Consider the following 20546-nt stretch of genomic DNA (forward strand, 5'->3'; position numbering starts at 1 on the left):
TTCTTTGCATTGGTTCTGTGTTTCTTATTTAATAAGACAGTTGGTTACATCTACAAATAACCATGGGAACATTTTAAATCTTTTTCATAAACATATTCCTATAATGTCTTCAACTTTGACTGGAACATTTATTGTACTTGCACATGCTGGTACTCCTTAGAATTCAACAGTTTTGTAAAACTGAAATTTTTTGAAAAAAAAAAACTTACTTTAATTTTGTAAACAGGAATTTTGGGGTTTCACTTTCAACAAAACTTTAGCTACACATATATTGGTCTGGACATTGGATTACTTCAGTCTGTTTTATTTTTAAATAAATTGTATCATCAAAGAGACATGAATTATAATTCTGTCCATTCTTATCTGGGCTTTCTACTCTGTCTCAGAAAAGTACTTAGATATTTTCTGAAATTCTCATTATTTCTTTCATTTCTATTTAAGCATTCCTCATCAGAGTTCTCAATTAGCAAATAGAACACACCTGATACAGAGCACTTAAGTTCTGTGAGGTCTGCAGAACAAGTCTTGAAAGGATATTGAAGTACAGGAAAATATTGAAATGCAAAATGAAAATGCATAAGGCTTAGATGGAGGAGGAATAAGTTGCATTGCGAAAATTTTCCTATGTTTTGATGATGTTGTGTGTTACATTTTGGACGATTCTTGAGACTGTTCATCTTAAGGTAGGTTGGTTTTTCTTTTTTAGAAAATTATTTTGAGAATTCTTTTTGTATTCATTAAACTAGATTAGCATTCTATTTGATATAGAATTGGAAGAAGGGAATGAGATTCCTCCCCAGCACAAAGAAAAAAAATGGGGTATTAAATAAGAAAAAAACAGGAATGAGAGCAATGTCTCTGTAGTTAAAACTGAATACTGCCATGGCATGGGTTTGATTGGCATGCCATTTGATTCCCAGAACAGTTGTCAATGGACCCCCAACTGCTTGAAACTCCAGGGGGATCCAAGGCATATGTCCTCTATGGGCATTGATAGGGAAATGCATACACAGAATGTCACATCATTTACATTAATAATAAATCTTTAAGAAAAAAGAAATATTTTACAGCCCATTTTCTGTCATTTTTATGATTTATTTTATTTTTAATTCTATGTATTAATGTGGCTATGTTTGAGTTTGTGCAACTGAGTGCATATCCTCCTAAAAGTCTGAGGCCTCAGAATCCCCTGGAGCTGGAATTATAGGTGATTGTGAGCCAGTAGATATGGACTCTGGGAACTGGATTTGAGTCCTATGCTAGAGCAGTGGATACCCTTAGTTGCTGATCCATCTCTGACCCCATGGTGCATTGCAGTTTTCTATGTTCCACACTTTTTTTTCCCACAATAATTCATGTGTGAAAGGTTGATCAGGAGTGAGGTAATGTTTGTGAGTGATGCTAACACCTCTAGAGATGGCGCCTAGAGAGAAGCAGTGCTATCATGGTCTCTTTTCTAGCTTCATTTCTGTTGCTTTAATAATATACCCTGACCAAAAGCAACCCAGAGGAGAAAAGAGTCTACTTTGTCTAACCATGCCATTTTGCAATCATCATTATATGGACATCAAGGCAGGTACTTCAATGACTAGTCATTTCCATCCAGTCAAAAGCAGAAAAAAAAAGAGTGAGTACATAATCATTTACTTGCTTTTTTTGTGCTAAGCATTTTTCCTCCTTCTTAAAGAGTTCGGAACATTCTGTCTAGGGAAAGGTACCTCCCACAGAAGCCTATATCTTTTCCTACATCAATTAACTTTATTAATACAACACCTCACAGAACAACCCAATGTACACAAATCCCTTATTAAGACTTTCATTCAGGGGATTCTAGGTTGTGTTAAGTTAACAACTAATGAAATTATAGCCAACTATTGCATGATCATCAATCTCAGAAGAAATGAATGTACATTTCAGAATTTTAATTTCCAATTTTACAACCTTGCGTTTTGAATTTACACGTTATCCTTCCCATGGTTGCCAGCAAGTCTAAATGTGATGATATTCTACAGCAGTGGTTTTCAACCGTCCAGATGCTGTGACCCTAGTAGCTATACCAATTAAGAAACTTAAGTGTATTTAATTTAAAATGCTGTGTTGTGTAAAAGTATAGGGCTCCCTTCCCCGTAGCTTTAGCATGCCATGAGCTTAAGAGCACTTGCTCTTCCTCCGAAGGACCTGGTTCATTCCCAGCACTCATGCAGAAGCTTGAAACCTTCTTCACCTCCATGTCTAGTAGATGCAACCCCTCTTCTGGGTTTCCTGGGAACCAGGCACAAACATGTACATACATGAAGGCAAAATACACACATAAACAAAACTGCTTAAAAAGTTTCATATTTTTTTTAACTATTATTAAGAAATTTTCTTTTCATTTTACATACCAACCACAGATTCCCCTCTCCTCCCTCCTCTTGCCCCCCAGCTTCCTCCCCAACCCACCCCCCATTCCCACCTCCTCCAAGGCAAGGTCTCCCATGAGGAGTCAGCAGAGCCTGGTACATTCAGTTGAGGCAGGTCCAAGCCCCTCCTCCCTGCACCAAGGCTGCGTCTAGTGTCCCACCATAGGCACTAGGCTCCAAAAAGCCGGCTCATGTGTTAGAAACAGGTCCTGATCACACCGCCTGAGGGCCCCCTAAACATGATCACGAAGTTTCATATTTCTATGATGAAAAGAAATGTGTAGCTAGAATTAGCCAGCTTGACTACATTTAAATGATCTCAATTTTGTTGGCAATGTCCAGGCTATCATAATCAGGAGTTAGCTGAACATACTCATTCTTTTGTTTGCCAAGTCTTAGTAGAGTATTGACTTTAGCCACATAAGTTTCATAGAGTTTCTTCACAGCTTGTTTGACATGGTGCTTGTTGGCCTTGACATCCACTGTGAATATAAGTATATTGTTGTCTTCTATCTTCTTCATGGCTGACACAGTGTTCAGACAAACCTTGATGATGGCATAGTAGTCAACCTTATTTCTCATGGGCACACTTAGAGGGGATTTGAGCTGCCTCTGGCACCTCATGGTGTTAGGATTCTGGAAGGTAGATGATGTGCAGATCTTCTTTTTGTGGCTGTGGATGCCTTTCAGGTCTGCCTCCTTGGTTTTCCAAGCCTTGGTTTTGGCTTTGGCCCTGTGGGCACAGGTACTTTCTCGTTGCTTTCAGTGCAGTTTTATAATTCTCACTATAAGCATCCTAGCTCAAAATTGTGACTTAAGTAGCTGCCACTTGAAATTGACTTAACATTTAGAAACAGTATTTCTATAACACTTCCACTGACAACAGATTTTTTTTTGTAAGACATAAGAAAATAGAAGCAACTGATGAAAATTATGAACACTGGTTCTGGTGGCAAAGCAGGCCCACTTATATATGTGCTTATATATTACTCATATCCTCCTCTGAATTATCTGGCAAAAAAGCAATAATCTACTTTAATACTAGTTAATATAGTTTGGAACCATTAGTTTTTCATTCAGTATTCAAGTTTAAATGATTTTTACCTTTGACATTTTTACAGATAATATTTTGTCAGAATCATTAGGCAGCAGTTGTAAGATTTTAGCCAAAAAGTTTGTATCTGGTGAAATACACAATAAAGAAATGTCTATCCTCTCAAATTTAGATAGTTGTTTTTCAGCAGAGCGTGGCAAAAATGCAGAACATGGAGGTGAGACAACAGAAACTCATATCGGAATAGATCAGTGTGGTGCAGAGACTGAGAAAATGTTACAAGCTCCCAGCTGGGAAAACTTGTAATTGCAACCAGCCAGAACATTGATACAGAGATAGCAAAATTACTAACAAGGGAAAAAGAAAATTTAGGAGACAAATGGAGGAAGTGTTTTCCTATGTATGACAAGGACCCTAGTAAATATGACAAAGTGTTCGTCAAGAGCAGAATGTTGAACTGGCGTGAAGAAAATATAAAATTGATTACTACAATGACAAGCCACATAAAATGCCATAATAACAGCACAGGAACTCATTTCAAATAAAAGTGAAATAAAAAACACTCTCTCAAATTAAGAGGAGAAATGTGAACAAAACTAAACTTCTTGCTTGGGGCAATTTTTGTAACCAGAAACTATAGTCAAAAGCAATCAAAACTAATGGTAGCATTATCATAACAGAAGAATACGCATGGCTCTAGGGATTTCTGTAGTATATGCATCTATTGCCTGAGCTCCTGTAATATGAGGAAAGCAGCAATCTAGGAGCTAATACCCCATTACAGTCAAATTCAAACAAAGCTATGCTATCATTTCATTTCTAAGCCTCAGACTATCTCTTTCTTGATTCACATACAGCAAAATACAGAAAGGCGGGGATTTAATTCAGTTATTAATTCAGAATGGTAGCACTATACATATTGATGTCAAGTCAGAATTTACCATTACAGATGGTTATTATTAATGAAGTCTTTTTCAAAAGTCAGAGAATTATAGGCATCAGAAGAATGATATTTCTCATTTACAATGGTTTTCACTTGAAGGCTATTTATCTGATACAGAATTTCAAGCAACTAGATGACCACTTGCTAAATAAATAAATATGTGATAAATATAAAGACTCTATTTGTACAGTGAATTGCTATGGAGATCAGGCCATGCACTACTCTAAGTTACTCTGTATTTGGGAAAGCTCTTTCTTTTTTATATTTTTATTTTTGCAGGCTGTGCCTTGTCATGATAGACTCCATTTTACAATCAGCTTTTGATACGACTTTGAGAGTAGAGGTGATTGTAGGCTTCAGTCATCCCACAAACAGCAATCTGGCACCACCAATGCTGCAGAAGTAGATAAATGACTTATTTATGGGAGTAGAAAGAGCGCCACCCCTTACTTTTATTAGAATTGAGATTGCAGGAACACATGGATGTGTGAGTATATATATATATATATATAATCCTATCAGACAACCTGGTCCAAGGACTTAAACACTCAAACCTATTAAACGATGTAACTCCTCCTTCTGAAACCTGTAAAGTAGTGGGTACTTAGGGAAGCCCCACAAATATAACATCTGATAGCTGATGTGTTTGTCAAGAACCCAAAGGCAGATAATTCCCAGCTGTCCATGGATTTAGCTTGGCTCAATATCTAGTATGGATGAAACCTACTGGACAGCTGTTTATCCATCCACTTTCTTTCTACAACTGACCTATATAATTGTTCCTGTACAAACCATCCCTTCCCCTTTCATTCTGCAGTTGACTACATCTCTTCTCTAAGATTGGTTTGTGACCTAACCAATAAGGAATCTATTTGCATGCTTGTATTAGTAAGTATTCTGTAGAGTCACAGAATTTATGAAATGAATATACATCTCTCTCTCTGTCTCTCTGTCTCTCTCTCTGTCTCTCTCTGTCTCTGTGTGTGTATGTGTGTGTGTGTGTGTGTGTGTGTGTGTGTGTGTGTGTGTGTGAATTTATTGGAGTGATTTCCAGGCTGCAGTCCAACAATGATTAGCTGTGAATGGACAGTCTAAGAATCTAGTAGTTTCTCAGTCCCACAAGGCTGGGTGTCTCAGCTAGTCTTCTGTGTATGCTGGAATCCTGAAGAAGTAGACTCCAATGCCAGTGAAGGAATAAATGTGCTGATAAGGCAAGGGCAAGCAGCTGAAGAATGAACCCTGTCTTCTTCCATTGTCCTTCCACTGGCTTCCATCAGAAGGTGTGGCTCAGATTAAAGGCATGCCTTCTCACCTCAAGATCTGGATTAAAGGCATGTGTCATCCTGTCTCAAGATCTGGAACAAAAGTCTGTGTCTTTCAGCCTCAAGATCCAGATAAAAAGCATGTTATTTTCCTGCTTCAAGATCAAGATCACAAGTGTGCTCTCCATTTCTGGATTGTAGTTCATCCCAGACATAGTCAAATTGACAACCAAGAGTAGCCTTCACAATGTTCATCAACACACTTCCGTAACATCTTATACTCTTCTTTAAGCTCCTCAATTTGTATTCATTCTGTAAGCCACGCATAAGCAGAAACACATATACATTTACTATGTGGTATGGGAGTTACTAGTAAACAGGATTAGAATAAAAGAAACTACCTTTACATCAGCCATCACCCAGATATTACAGAAAGCAGGATCATCTGCTAATCAAAACAGTGTATGCTATTCTGGTCAATAAATTATGACATCATGAAAGACACAGATGTGTTTCTCTATGTTTCTTGGATGGCATGCTCATGACAATATCATTCTCTGTGCTGTCAGATTCTGTTGCACAGAATTAGCAAAGGGTATGCACATTGGTGCTGTCTGATAAGTATTTTTGACTCTATAAATGGAATATATGTTTAGGTTTCCATGAAAGATAGCCTGGCTATCCTTGATTTCTCTGCTCAGTTCTTAATGCCTCAGTGTCCTTTCTGGATTTCTAGCCTTTTTTCTATCACAGTTACTCCAAACACAAGGAAGTAAGGTCCATATGAAAAGCCAGGCCATTACCTCACTTCTTTTTTTCTCTTATAACCTTAAGCTTTCAATAGACCTGTAGTTTCTCTTCCTGGGACTTACATGGCATACAGCTACTTTATATACATAAAATTTGCTTAATTTTAGTTTAGTTTTGTTTTTTTTTATTTCATATAGCATTGCAACCTAACTTCACTAAGAAATTTTTTCCCACTTCCATCCACTGTAACTGTTCTGTGTATTGTTAAATTCTGAGTCATAAAGAAAGGACTGTAAAGTGCTGAGAGAAAACAACTGGATTCAGCCTTGGGTCTTCTCTCTATTATGCATGACCATAGCAAAGCTCACTTCTGGATGTTTGAAGGATATGAGTTAAAGCTACCTAGCAACACATCAGAGTTAATACCCATCTGTAGATGTACTGACTACTTATATGTCAACTTGACACAAACTACAATAATCAGAGTGGAGGGAGCTTCAATTAAGAAAAGGTCTCCATAAAAGACAGCAGGAATATTCTTAATTAGTGATCAATGTGGGAGGGCCCAGCCCATTGTGGATGGTGCCTTGCCTGGGCTGGTGGTCCAGGGTTCTTTAAGAAAGTAGGCTGAGCAAGCCATGATGAGAAAGCTAGTAAGCAGCTCCCCTCGATGACCTCTGCATCAGCTCCTGCCTCCAGGTTCCTGCCCTGTCCTGACTTTTTTTGATGATGAAGAGTGATATGGAAGTGTAAGCCAAATAAAACTTTTCCTCCAAAGTTGCTCTTGGTCATGGTGTTTTGTTGAAACCCTAAGACAGTAGATTTCTACAAGATCTGTTCCATAAAGTGTAAAAAGAAAATTCTCTTATCTTAAAATATCTGTGGAATGCTAGGAAAACTGATCATGAATTTGACATACTTCAAGTATGAAACAAATATATATATATATATGTGTGTGTGTGTGTGTGTGTGTGTGTGTGTGTGTAAATATATTATTTGTTCACAATGTGATTATACTGGACAGTTATTACATATAGCAGGTTTTGTGTGGTTTCTTTCCTTGTGATCTTATAGTAGAAGACTGGTTTCTAGTAATATGACATTGAGAAGGAATAAAATGTCAGTCTATTAGATCATAGCAGTATGCTCTCAGAAGCATTAACATGATCATAAAAATCCATAAGTATTTGTCCCGAGGTGATTTTTTATTTTAAAATGAGTCAATTTATCCCTTCTGATTTCTCCAAATTGTTGTCTAGTGATGTGATTAGTCCCAGCCATGTCCTCTCCTCTCACTTTCTATGACAAGCAGATTTAAGCTTACGCTGATGCCAAGTCCTCACATGTTAGTTACGGTTCTCCAAGGGAACAGAATTGATTTGATCAGTAATTGGATGACCATTACTACCCTCTAGCAGAAGAACTGGAGTATTACCTGAAAGTCAGTGGTCTTTCATTCATATTGGAGTTTGGATATTGGTAAAGGATGGTAGCAGCTATGGCAGCCACAACAGGATAGATGCACTCACAAGCAGCCCACAAGGAGGCTTTTTAGTGACATTGGACCTATTGTATCCATGGGCCTCTTTATTTCCATGATGTATTGAAAGGTGTTACTCAACATGGGGGAAGAGTTTTTTTCTTCGTGTAATTCTTCATGCAAATGTCCTGAGAAACATGCCCAGAAGCTTGTGACATTGCTGAGTCCAGGTATAACAAAGCTGAAATTCAAGATGAACCATCACACTGATTAAATAAACCTCTTCCCAATGAAAAGCATCTGGACTCAGACATTTGTAACAATAACGAAAAAGTAAACTATTAATTAAACAGAGGGAAATATTTGATGACATCTCACTTAGCTACCTGGGTCAAGGAAGAAAGCAACTGGTAGTGGAATACTATTTAGCAAATGACAATAATAGGAACCAAATATTAAAGAATTATACAGCTAGGGAAATTTGTAATTACATTGAGTAAAATTTATAATAATATACTTCTGTGAAGAAGCAATATCAGAAAGATAAAGGAATCCATTAAATTAAATCTAGAAAAGAATGCTAATGAGATGAAATCAAAGACAAAATTAATGCAAATTTAATAATTGTTTTATTAGAAGACAATGAGAATCTGAATTTATAAATGATAACAGACAATGGATTTATATTCACTACACTCATATAATCCCAAAGATTGCAGTTTTTAAACATTATTTCTGGGAACTGATGTCCTCCACTGAAGCTCCCCTTTAAAACAAAGTTTGGGGAAGTCCTGAACTTCAGGTTATCTGGTTATATGATAAAGGAAAATTTGTAGGGGTCAAGCACAGTGTATCAACCACAGAGTAGACATCACAAAATAGAACTTAAAGGAACAGTCTACTCATGAGTAAACAATGTTCTAATCCATCAGCTTCAGATTCTTGGGTTAAGTCATCTGGTCCAAGAACATTCCTGAGGTCATCTCTGTAAAAGATGAACAACAATTACTTCTGACATATTTCAAGGACTGTGCCAGAAAACTCTACCAGTTAACTATAGACTGTATCACAGAAAATACATAGCTGATGTGTTGAAAATATTCTTTAAAGTTTTGTGGCATAGTCAAGTAGGAGAGGAAAATACAAACCCACAAGATTTAGAAAGAAGAAAACACAAATCTAAAATTACATTGAGAACTTGTTTTAGTCCAAACTACATTTTAAAAAAATCACATGCATTGTATTTATATTGAAGTCATGGGGCAAAGAACAAAAACAATGCATGCCTATGCCTACACCCACCCCAGATCTGATTCATTCCTTATTCAAATTTAGGAAGATATGCCAGTACAATAAATATAAGACCACATTAAACATAAAGAATTGCAGCATGTAAAAATTAATGTACAATTTAAAATGTTGGTTTACACACATGTAATATACATATATCATATCTTTATTGTATGAGTTCATATAAAAACAAAATTATATATATTTCAGGAAAATGAAGACGCAGAATATTCAACTAAATTGTCCTTTATGGAAGGGATGGACTCTTATCTCTTAAGTTGTCACACAGATGTCCCATTGTAGCTGAAATCTCCATTCAGATTATTTGAGAAATTTTCTGCTGTTTGAAGGCTAGGCCTGTTGTAGGGGAAATGGTTCATAGTCATCAGAGTATTCTGGCGTTTTTGACTATTTCTATGTTGCTCAAATGAGTCCTAAAGAGGCAAACAGAACCCTCAGTGTTGACAGAAGAGTAAAATGAGGGCCAATCTCTCAGGTTAGTCTTTCTCTTGTTCCAACTCTTGAAGACTTAGTATCCAGGCCCACCTGAAATACGTCCATGCACAAACCAACTGTCTAATTCAATAATGTATAAGTGATGCACAATTTCTACAACAACGATGTCACTAAGGATTGTACAAATCGAGCAAGCTACAGAAGATCTAATTAGTTCTGATGTCTTTTGTTCTGTCACATCCAACCTTAACTCTAAGTCTAAAAGTGGATTCATTTTGTTCACCACTTTGTATAATGAACCTGTAGGTCATTTTCCAAAGACTGACACATCACTCTGTTGAGAATGTATTACTTAGTCTGATTTGACTTTTATTTGGATTTTGGAATTAGTGATTATTTTTAATCTTTGTAATTTTTCCTTAATTTCTCAAAAGCATGGCAAAGAATTTTTATGATGCAATTAATATGATAATAATGTTGTGTCAATTCCCTTTGCTAAAGGGAATTGCATTATTTGATATATTATGGCTGTACACTTGTATGAAGCTGACCAGGTAGATTTTTTAAAAATAGTTTGATATTTTAATCATATTCCACAGTTGTTTCTCTACAAATAAATGTTTCTTGAAATTCAATGAATTTTCCAAAGAAATGTTTTTAAAGTACAAAGTGAATAAATTCATGTGATAAAGTTTCCAATGCATTATTAACTTGTTAATTAAAACATTGAATATCTAGTAAATGTAAAACAGGTCTGATTCATAAAATGAGCCATGGAGTGTGGTATTTCTTTTCCTCCCAGAGCTAAAAGAACAGTGGAACTGGGAAGAGGTGGTCACATCTACAACATCTGGTATGTTTCGTCAGTATCTTGACAGCTTTATAAATTGATATTATAATATACCTCTGCCTTATGCCACTAACTGTAAGTAGCAGAGACTAGAGGGTAGTTTAAAAGAAAAGGGGGAATTAAATTTGAAAGCTGAGTGTCCTCTCAGCAACTGAAAAGAAAAGAAAGGCTCATGTGTATCCTTGAACAAGGAAAAAATAACCAAGTCAAGAGAAATCAAACACTTGGATTATAAGCACAAATTATTCAATCTTGCTTAGTGAATAAGAGATATGGCAGTTTCTGACAGGTTGATCAAGCACCTTCAAAAAACAGTAATGGAGGCTACTGCATGAATACTTTAAAAGTGAGAATGCCTTCATATCCTCTTGTTTTATAGTTATTAAATACATTGTTCCTGGGTAGAAAAAAAAAAACATCTCAAGTATAAATATCATTGTTTTCTTTGGTGTTTGATTTTCCTAAAAATCTGCTGAGTATTTAATCACTAAAGAATATGAAAACAAGATCTCCACCTATAGATGTAGTTTCTTTTTCTTATATTAGTGCCTTCAAGTTCTGCAAATCACTTTAAAATTATTTATAATATCTGCCAGCTCTACTCAGACCACTCCCAATAAAGTTTCCCTAGGATATTACCCATGATTTTACTTATTGATTCCTCCTGTGAATGCAAACCCACTGAACACAGAACTACTATGTTGGGTTTGCTATAACCACAACACAATGTATTTCACTTTAATAAGGTAGAACACTGAACTGACCATGTCTAGATTTCAGAGACACCAAAACCAAGGTCTCCAACTTTGTAATATCTCTTTAGCAAATTTTATGATCCAACTGAACTTTATTTTATTTTCTCTTAAAAACCTAGCAAATGTTTTGGGTCTCATTATCTCATCAGCTGTCCCTGTAACCAGGGAAAAGAAAGGAGAGCAAACTGGCTTCTCATAGACCTTTGCTGTAATTGATTCTCAGGGGTGTCTTTGCACTGCCCTATTATAGTGCTGTTGTTGTCATGATGATAATTCTCAGCAGGAGTGTTCCAAATAACTGATGAATATTCAAAGCAGTAAAACTTATACTGTTCACTTGGCCCGGACCTAAGATCTCCAGGCTGCGGAACAAAACAAAACAAAAACTCAGGCATTTCTTTTTAGCAGTATTACCTGAAATGCAAGCTCACCCATTGCAACATGAATAATCAGTCATGTAATCTTTCACTGTTGAACTCTCTGTGCCACTTTGGTGAGCATGCCTGGAAAACAATATGCATTAGAACTTGAGGCAACCTGTGGAAGCTTTTATTGTCTCTTCCACTGAATGTGGAGAAAATCATGTCTACACTCATTGTATTTGCAGTTTTTATTTATAGAAACATAATTTACATTGCTAGATACATTTGATATATTACATTTAAAATTTTGTGTTAAAACTCTGTTTATGCATAAGAAATAAAAAAGGAATGGAAACCAAAGGGTTTGATTGTTGTCCTGATCTGTAAAAAAACATAATCAAGCTAAGCTATTGAAACAGCACATAATGGAGAAATACAACATAACGGTTTTTGATCCCACGTATTCCAAATACCCTAGATTTGACTTCAAATAATAAGCCAAAGCCCGGGAGACTGATCTGAACAAGGAGGCCAACAGGACACCCCCATGGGCCTACGGCACAGCCACATGGCCCCTTTCATGGGCATGTCACATATGCTTCTCGGTTGCTCAGTGAACAAGAACAAAATCACTCGAGATTTCATGCCCACTGACTTCTCACTAGGCAGATTCTAATTTGGCAGTGGTTCGGGGTCTTCATGGTGAGAAAGCTGCTTCTGGCAGAAGTTTCTCCACTCATGGAAGTCGGAACTTACATTTATGGCTCTGCTCTCTTCAAGCTGAGCTTGAGATCACATCTGTTCCTGAGGCGCCAAGCCTGAGGAAGCTCGGGAGCGAAGACTCACACAGAGAAGTCCATATTTTCTGTTAAATGCCATCGTCTGCCGTATGTCAAAAGGAATGTTCTTTAGTACCTAATGACCCTGACTATTTCTCTCCTAGAATGAATTTTTGCTTGAGATATATGATAAAATGTCCATCTTGTTTTTAAAAAATGATTTCAACTACTTCAGGGAACTTTTTGCCAAATATAGAAGAAGTAGGAACCCATCAGCATGCTTCTTCTGGTCTAACATGAGTGTGGAATCTCCCAGAAAGATGAAGTATTAAAGAAAGGAAAAGTAACATAGAAGAAAAAAATAACATAATATTGCAACAAGAACAGATGTTTAATGCAATGGTTTTGTTAATTAATTAAATCAAATTATTTTTCCCACTTATCATGAAGCATTTTAAGTATAAAAGTATTACTGAGTAAACTATAAGAGTTGGAGTATGCGCCGGGCGGTGGTGGCGCACGCCTTTAATCTCAGCACTCGGGAGGCAGAGCCAGGCGGATCTCTGTGAGTTCGAGGCCAGCCTGGACTACCAAGTGAGTCCCAGGAAAGGCGCAAAGCTACACAGAGAAACCCTGTCTCGAAAAACCAAAAAAAAAAAAAAAAGAGTTGGAGTATGTGTTGTTGATTCTTACAGCTTCTAACAGCTCCTCCCATACCGCCACAGAATTATTCTCTATAGTTGTCTGCGATGAACACAAAGCACTATTTTCTGGCTTAGTTGAAGAAAAATATTTAGAATGTGATATAGTGATATACTTGTGTATCACTAAAGGTCTTGCAAATTTAAAAATGCTCCACCACGGAAAATGAAGTCAAGGTGCATGATAATCACCTAGGATTTCTGATCCGTCAAAAGAAGTTTTAGTAGTTCTCCACTCAAAATTGTGTGGAAGACAAGTAAATGTTCTTTCATTTCACTCCATCAGACACACCTTGAATTTCTACAATACCATGTATGAAAGGTGAGCCTTTGCACGGATACCTACCTCTTCATGAATCCACAGGCAAAGGTGACAATAATTGATGTCATCTCTTTGTATTCTTCATTTAAATAGCTTTGTGTGTATGTTAAAGAGAGATACAAATACTTCGTGGAGGAATGGCAGACAGAGAATCAGCTGCATAGGGTGGATGTGCTGCCTGTGGTTACTTTACAAGGAAATCTACCAGCTCTCAATAATGTGAAAATCTCCTTGAAAGGTGCTGTGGCACAGCAAGGCACTGAACCAGAGAAATTCAATTTGCCTACTGTAAAGTATGTTTTGTCTCTTTCAGAAAGCTCTAATTCAATCCAAAATTACTTTCTGGAAGCAGTCACTCTAGCCAAGAAAGGGTGTCTGAGGTCTGGGATAGGAAAGAACACACTGGGGTAAAACTGTCAAAAGTATTCAGCGCTGTCCTCATTCATGAGCCCTGATGCACAGACCAACCTGGAGGTCCTGACCCCTCTCTGCTGCAGTTCTATGCATATTTGTGATTGAATAACCTTCAGTCACTTTTATCTTTGATCTACATTTACTCTAAGAATGCTGAGAGAGCTGCGGGAAACAGAGACTATGTAAGGTTAATAATATGTGGATGGAAAATAAATGTTTCTGTTTGAGTTCTGTGAAACAAATTGTTTGTAAGTAACTTTGAAGATGACCAGATAGTTTATAAAAAAAAAATCCCTAAAAGAAATCTTTATGTTTAATCATGACGCTCCTAAATGTATGGTTTATCCAAATCAAATCAAGACTTATCTTTCCACTAAATTAAGTTGTTCAATATAAATCATCAAAACAAGGCAGAATGCATCCACCACCATCTCTGAATTCTTTGGGAATAATGCTACTAACTTGACTGGAACAGTGACATTAACTTAATCACCTTTCTGTGATAGGTATGCTGAGGGAGGCTTCAGAATTACTTTGAGTTGTTGGTATTACATGTGTATCTTTTTCACTGTCAGGAAAAGATTTCAATGTAATTAAATCCACAAATGATAAGAATTTTAAAATTGTCTAAGCAGGAGGTAAGGATATACATGTGGCACTTGACAAACAGTTAGGGTTGCTATTGCTGTGATAAAACACCATGACCAAAAGCAGTTTAGGGGGGATAGGGTTTATATGGGCTTATAGATCCACACCATAGTCTTTTACTGAGGGAACCCAGAGTAGTAAGGAATCAAGGCAGGAACCTGGAAGCAGGAGCAAAAGCAAAAATTATGGAGAAGTGCTGTACTGGCTTAATCCTCCTGGCTTGTTCAGCCAGCTTTCTTATACACACAGGATCAACAGTCCAGGAACAGCACTGCCCCAGAGAACTGGATCCTCTCACATCAATAATCAAATAAGAAAATACACCAATAGCTTGCCCACAGGCAGGTCATTTGGACATTTTCTCATTTGGGGTTCCTTCTTCCCAAATGACATTAGCTTGTGTCAAGTTGTTATAAAAATAGCAAGCATTTTCTTTATAAAATTAATATTGGGCTCATCTTTCTGTATTTGTAGGAAAATGCAAAATCTAGTTAAATATGTTTTATACATTTATTAATCAAGTAACAATATCATAGTTCTATGGTGTTACTAATATCATCATGTATAAAAGTCTCCAGTCTACAAAACAAATCTAATTACCTGAAAATAGCCCGGATGAGAAGAGCTTCCAATGTAGGACACCAAGTCTGACATTAGCAGCATGGTAAACAATTCAGAGGTTTAGGGACAAGTCACTATTTCACAGTAGTATATGGAACAAATATAGTCTCAAAAATAAATAATTTTATGACTGAAATATATGTGCTACAATAATATTTTGGTGATATTCTCTTTTAAGATGGCTTGAAATAGTTTATGATTTATTATGGGGAATAAGTTGTCAATTAAGGACATAGAAGAGCACTTGACACACACATTTGTTTCTTTCCATAATATGGGAATTAAGGGAACAAACATACATTTACAAGATTTGGTAACTTCGATGGCAGCAATTTGCTATATACTCCAGATGCAATTTGCTAGATTAATTTTTCCATGCATTCTCACTGTTCATTGTATTTCTGGCCAAGACCAACATGCATTCTTTTATTCCAGTCTTTAATTACAAATGTTAACTGTTAGGTCACATATTACTTATCATATAATGTGTGTGTGTGTGTGTGTGTGTGTGTGTGTGTGTGTGTGTGTGTGTGTGTGTGTATTGTGGGGAAGGGGGCTCCAAATGGCTCCAAAGAGCTCTGAGGCTACAGAATAGTTCAAGAAGTAGAGTCCCTGTCAGAGGTAAGGTAACCAATTAACAAGGAAGCTGCTTTGTTTTGAGTTAGCCCAATCTGATATGATTTTAATATGTGTCCCTACAATCCCAATTCAACCTAATAAAAATCACTGTTAGGAGTTTACAGAGTTACTTATGACCAACTCTGATCTCAAGAGGAGGTCACATGTTTGAGGACAACACTACGGAGCTGAGTACAACTGTAGAGGCAGATGGACATAATCATGTCCAGATGGAGGCATGGAAACCCGAAAGGTTGCAATTCTAGACAGGTGAACAGGAGGATGGACTGATAGCAATTCTCATACGCTGTTTCAAGATGAAACACAGAGTCAAGCTGGAGTCTCTTAGGTACTCAAGAGTTCATACCAAACTGTCCTTGTCATACAAGCCTCAGGGTTAGAGAGAATGTCAATGGAGTCATCAACATGAAAAGTGTTAGGTACCTACTTCTGTATGGGGTCCAAGTGAAGGCTTTACACTCTTTCTTTGCTCTGCTGCATTCCATAAGTTCTTGGGCCTGTTTTTTTTCTGATATGATTTTAATATATCTATGTGCCCCTATAATCCCAATTCAACCTAATAAAAATCACTGTTAGGAGTTTACAGAGTTACTTATGGCCAACTCTGATCTCCAGAGGAGGTCATTACTTAAAACTATATCTCTTTTAGTTATAGATAGGACTTATCTATTCATAGTTTTTAATTTCTGTGCCTCCTTAGTAGGACAACTTGTTGAAATTATGTGGATGATATTTGTGACTGTACAATGATTTGTTTACTCATAATCACAATTTCAAGGTAATTAGTAATTTACATCTGTTTTGTAATACGTTTTTAGTAATCTCAGAGAAAGTTATTATTTCTTTTGAACTGAAGCATGGATGTGTAAAATATTGTTTTATTCTAAATGCACACAAACATGTTTAATTTTGCTCAGCTTAAAACTGTGAGATAAGACTTTACATGTAATAAGAAAAGATAATTTATACATTCTTACTTATTCTAAAATTTGTTTGAAAATATGTATTAGAAAATTATTAGATTTATTATATGTACTTGATGAAAGCTAGAAAACTCATACATTAGAACAACTTGTTTTTGCTTATTTCAATTAATTACAACTTTAAGTATTTTGTAAAAGTAGGAAATTTGTTCATAGTAATTTAGACCAATAGTTGCCAACCTTCCTAATGTTGCACCCCTTTAACACAGTTACTCATGTTGTGGTGACTCCCAAACCATAAATTATTTCATTTCTACTTGATAATTGTAATTTTCTACTGTTATGAATTATATTGTAAATATCTGATATGCAGGATATCTGATACTTGACCCCTGTGAAAGGGTCGTTTGATCCCCAAGGGGGTCATGACCTACAGGTTGAGAACAACTGATGATTTGAACTCTCTGATACATCACTGGGGATTATGGAAACAATAATTCTTGGGTCACAAATCTCATTTAAGATTTTACAAGAGTACTGTAGTTCAGTAAAGAATTCCCGAGTTATGAATAATACGGCAAAATGTATTCCACAAACATGGATTTTGTCCAAGGGACAGAGTAATCAGCAAATAGAGTTGGTTTACTATGAAGCTCATTTAAATTAAACTTTACAACTTCTTCTTTTCATAATATATTCCTAAGCACCCCATTTTATGCTAATAAATATTAATATTTTTATAAAATTCCATAATCATAATTTTGCCCAATTTTCTACAAATAGAGTTGCCATTGAATTTCAAGCCCTCAGAACTTGGATCACAGCCAGGAATCGTGGGTTCTATTTGTAATGCAGCCACTGGTAATACAGCAACTGTAGGAGAACCTGGAATACAAAGTGTGTTACATAGCTAACCCTGCAGCTAAAACCAAACCAAATAATATTCTATAAAGCTAAACTTGACATTTCAAATAAATGTAATAACAGAGTATGTAACCCTCTAGTGATGGTTTAACTGAGAAGTGTCCCATGTTTTCTCAAGTATTTTACCACTTTGTCCTAGCTGTTGGTGCTATTTGAGGGGGTGGGGCAGCCTTGCTAGAGGAATTATGTTACTGAGGATGGGCTTAGAGAGTTCAAAGCCTCTCTTCACGTCCTATTTACTCTCTGTGCTTCTTATGTGTGGAAGAAGGTATGATTTGTTGGGGAGCCATGTTTCCCCCTGCCAGTGTGGACTCTCACACTTAAACAGTAATTCCAAACAAACTCAGTTATATAAGTTGCCCTGGTCATGGTATTTTATCACAGCAGCAGAAATGACTGTTCTGTCTGCTATTATTCTCCAGAAGCCATTAGTATATTTTTCCTTACATACAAAAATAGAAAATAAAACTTTGTGTCACATATAAGTGTACTAATGGGATATTATGGTGGTATTTTATTTGTGCTGAAATGTGATTTTATTTGTATGCTAATAAATAAAGTTGCCTAGGGGTCAGAGCAAGCCTATTTAGCAAAAGTCTGGCAGTGTTAGCACATGCCCTTAATCCCGATCAAATGACAGGCAGAATCTCTGTGTGTTCAAGGACACAGCCAGCATGGAGACACATGCCTTTAATCTCAACACCAATCATAGGGACCTGGAGGTTTGCATAGACAGGCAGTGATGAGGAGGTCATGTAGTTGGGTTTACAACCAATGAGAAGGCAGAACAGAAGTTAATAAAAAGACAGACACACAGGAAGTAGGTCTCTTTTTCAGGGGAAGGATGGTAAAGGCTGGTAAGCTAAAGGCTATTCGCTAGTGCTCTGACTTCTTGGGCTTTTAACTCTTTATTTGGCTCTGTGTTTCTTATTTAATAAGACCATTCAGAATTACATCTACAGGATATGGAGAAAAGTTCTTTAAGGAAGACTAGAATTGATTACAATGTTAATCATGCACCGTGTTTCCAGCATGTTAAACTGACATTATTGAGATAGATACTTGCCCCTATGATTCTTCAAGCTCTACTGGAGCCATTTTTAAGTTTCATGGCACACCCATTCATTTCTATTTCTCAGACACTAAGTCATATGACCCATATATGCTACTTAAGCAGAAGGGTAATTTTCAGCTGAAAATGTTTGTGATCCAATAGATGACACATTCACATGGAACTTATCAGACTAAAGTAAAAACCTCTGAGACATGCAGACTATTATAATTCCTCTTTTAAAGGAGTTATTCAGTTATCAGGGTTGGAGCATGTGTTCTAGTAGTCCTAATAAGCCAGGCTGGACTACCAGCCCTTTGAGGGCCAATTAAAAGAGAAACTAAGAACAAAACACAGAAAAATAGATTTAGTCACATTTTTGGCCACATTGGGAAAGATATAAAGGAGATCCAGGGGCACAACTCCATGCCCAAAGCTACCTTTTTAGATGTGGTATGAGGTTGAGATAGAGTGGTACAGTATGTATGGCTAAGCAGTCCAGGTAAAGGTGCAACCCTGACTGTTACTGATGCATCATTACCTGAGTTCCAGTCTGTTCTGAAAGATGATCTGAGAACTAGCAAAGCTTTTCAAAGACAAATTCTGCCTCTTGCTGGTCCAAGTTTAACCTCTTTCTTCTCCTTGCGTGAGTTGTCCAGAAGACTGCAAATTTCTTGTGATCTGCCTTTTCAGTTGTCTGAAACCCAAAGGGTAGGACACAAGTGTCTTTTAGAGTAGCTTCTTTCTTGCAACCTTGCTACAATATGACCGAAAGGAGGATGGATGATGAGCTGAGAAGCAGATTAGCAAAACTGTACTCCCTCTATTAATTCCTCATATATGAAGGAAAGATTTGACAACTATTCTCAGAAGTTAAAATCTTTTTTCACTTTTTCTTGGTTCTACAAATGTATACTTTAAAAAAAAAAAGTGCTGTATCAGCCCATGTTTAACCATTCCTTTGAGGCACTCTGAATTTTTCCCACCTATAGATGTCAGGCATGTCAATGAACTGATTTTTTGTTAATCTGTCTTTTGTCAGTCTAATTAACAGGGGATATAGTAGGATAGATTAAAAGAGATCTGTAACACTCCTATACAATCTGTTGCCAAATACTTGAGTGGCAACTGTGAAAAGATGTAATTCCTTTCTTGGGCCTATATAATGACTCCTTTGAAAAGGAGTCATATTTAGCCCCATATTGAGTGAGACTCCTCATGCCGAGGCTCATAATACATTACTTTCTCTACCCTACTGTCTTGACCATTTACTTTAGTAATGCTCAAAAAAAAAAGTGGATTAGTTGTGTGTGTGTGTGTGTGTGTGTGTGTGTGTGTGTGTGTTTACATTCAAGTTCCTTGGGGGGGTGGTCATATTTGTGTCCAAGATTCTAATGACTGGTTGATTAGAACTTCTTGATTATAAATTTGCATGTTACAAATCCAGAAGATTAGTTTGAGTTATCTATCAGCAGCTTCTGCATCTTCGTTAATATGCTTGTGACTATGAGGGGGAACCTCTGGAAGGCATAGCTTGGGAAGTCATGAACAGAACACTAACGTACACTAGCCTGAAAGTTAAAAGTGGGTACATTTTGACTACCCAAAGTCCTCACCAACATCTTTGGTAAGCTGATTGGTTTATTGTTGTCTTTTGTTTTTGTGACTACAAAAATTCATATAACCATTTCAGTACATTGCATGCCACTCTAGAAATCCTGGGCCCTTGTTCACGGATGGACCATGGTCTCAAATACCTGCCCCAGGCAAACTCTTCCCTCTGGAGCTAGGTGAGTGCTGTGGGATGTTCTGTATGTCAAGTGTGTTGCTAATTGGTTAATAAATAAATCACTGATTGGCCAGTGGCCAGGCAGGAAGCATAGGCGGAACCAGGAGGAGAATAAAGCTGGGAAGTGGAAG

At 36.8% G+C, this 20546-nt stretch overlaps 1 protein-coding gene across 1 annotated transcript in view; it reads right to left on the reverse strand.

The window, feature by feature from the left end:
- Nucleotides 1–2711: 2711 nt before the first annotated feature.
- The window catches only part of LOC131923627 (large ribosomal subunit protein uL23-like), a 38987-nt gene continuing 21152 nt past the window's right edge, over nucleotides 2712–20546 (reverse strand). The window contains exon 3 of the mRNA XM_059278750.1: nucleotides 2712–3161. Coding sequence (XP_059134733.1) covers nucleotides 2712–3161 — 450 coding nt within the window. The remainder of the gene's footprint in view (nucleotides 3162–20546) is intronic.

The sequence above is a fragment of the Peromyscus eremicus genome, chromosome 13 (genome assembly GCF_949786415.1).
Source record: "Peromyscus eremicus chromosome 13, PerEre_H2_v1, whole genome shotgun sequence".
In the NCBI taxonomy this organism is placed as follows: Eukaryota; Metazoa; Chordata; class Mammalia; order Rodentia; family Cricetidae; genus Peromyscus; species Peromyscus eremicus.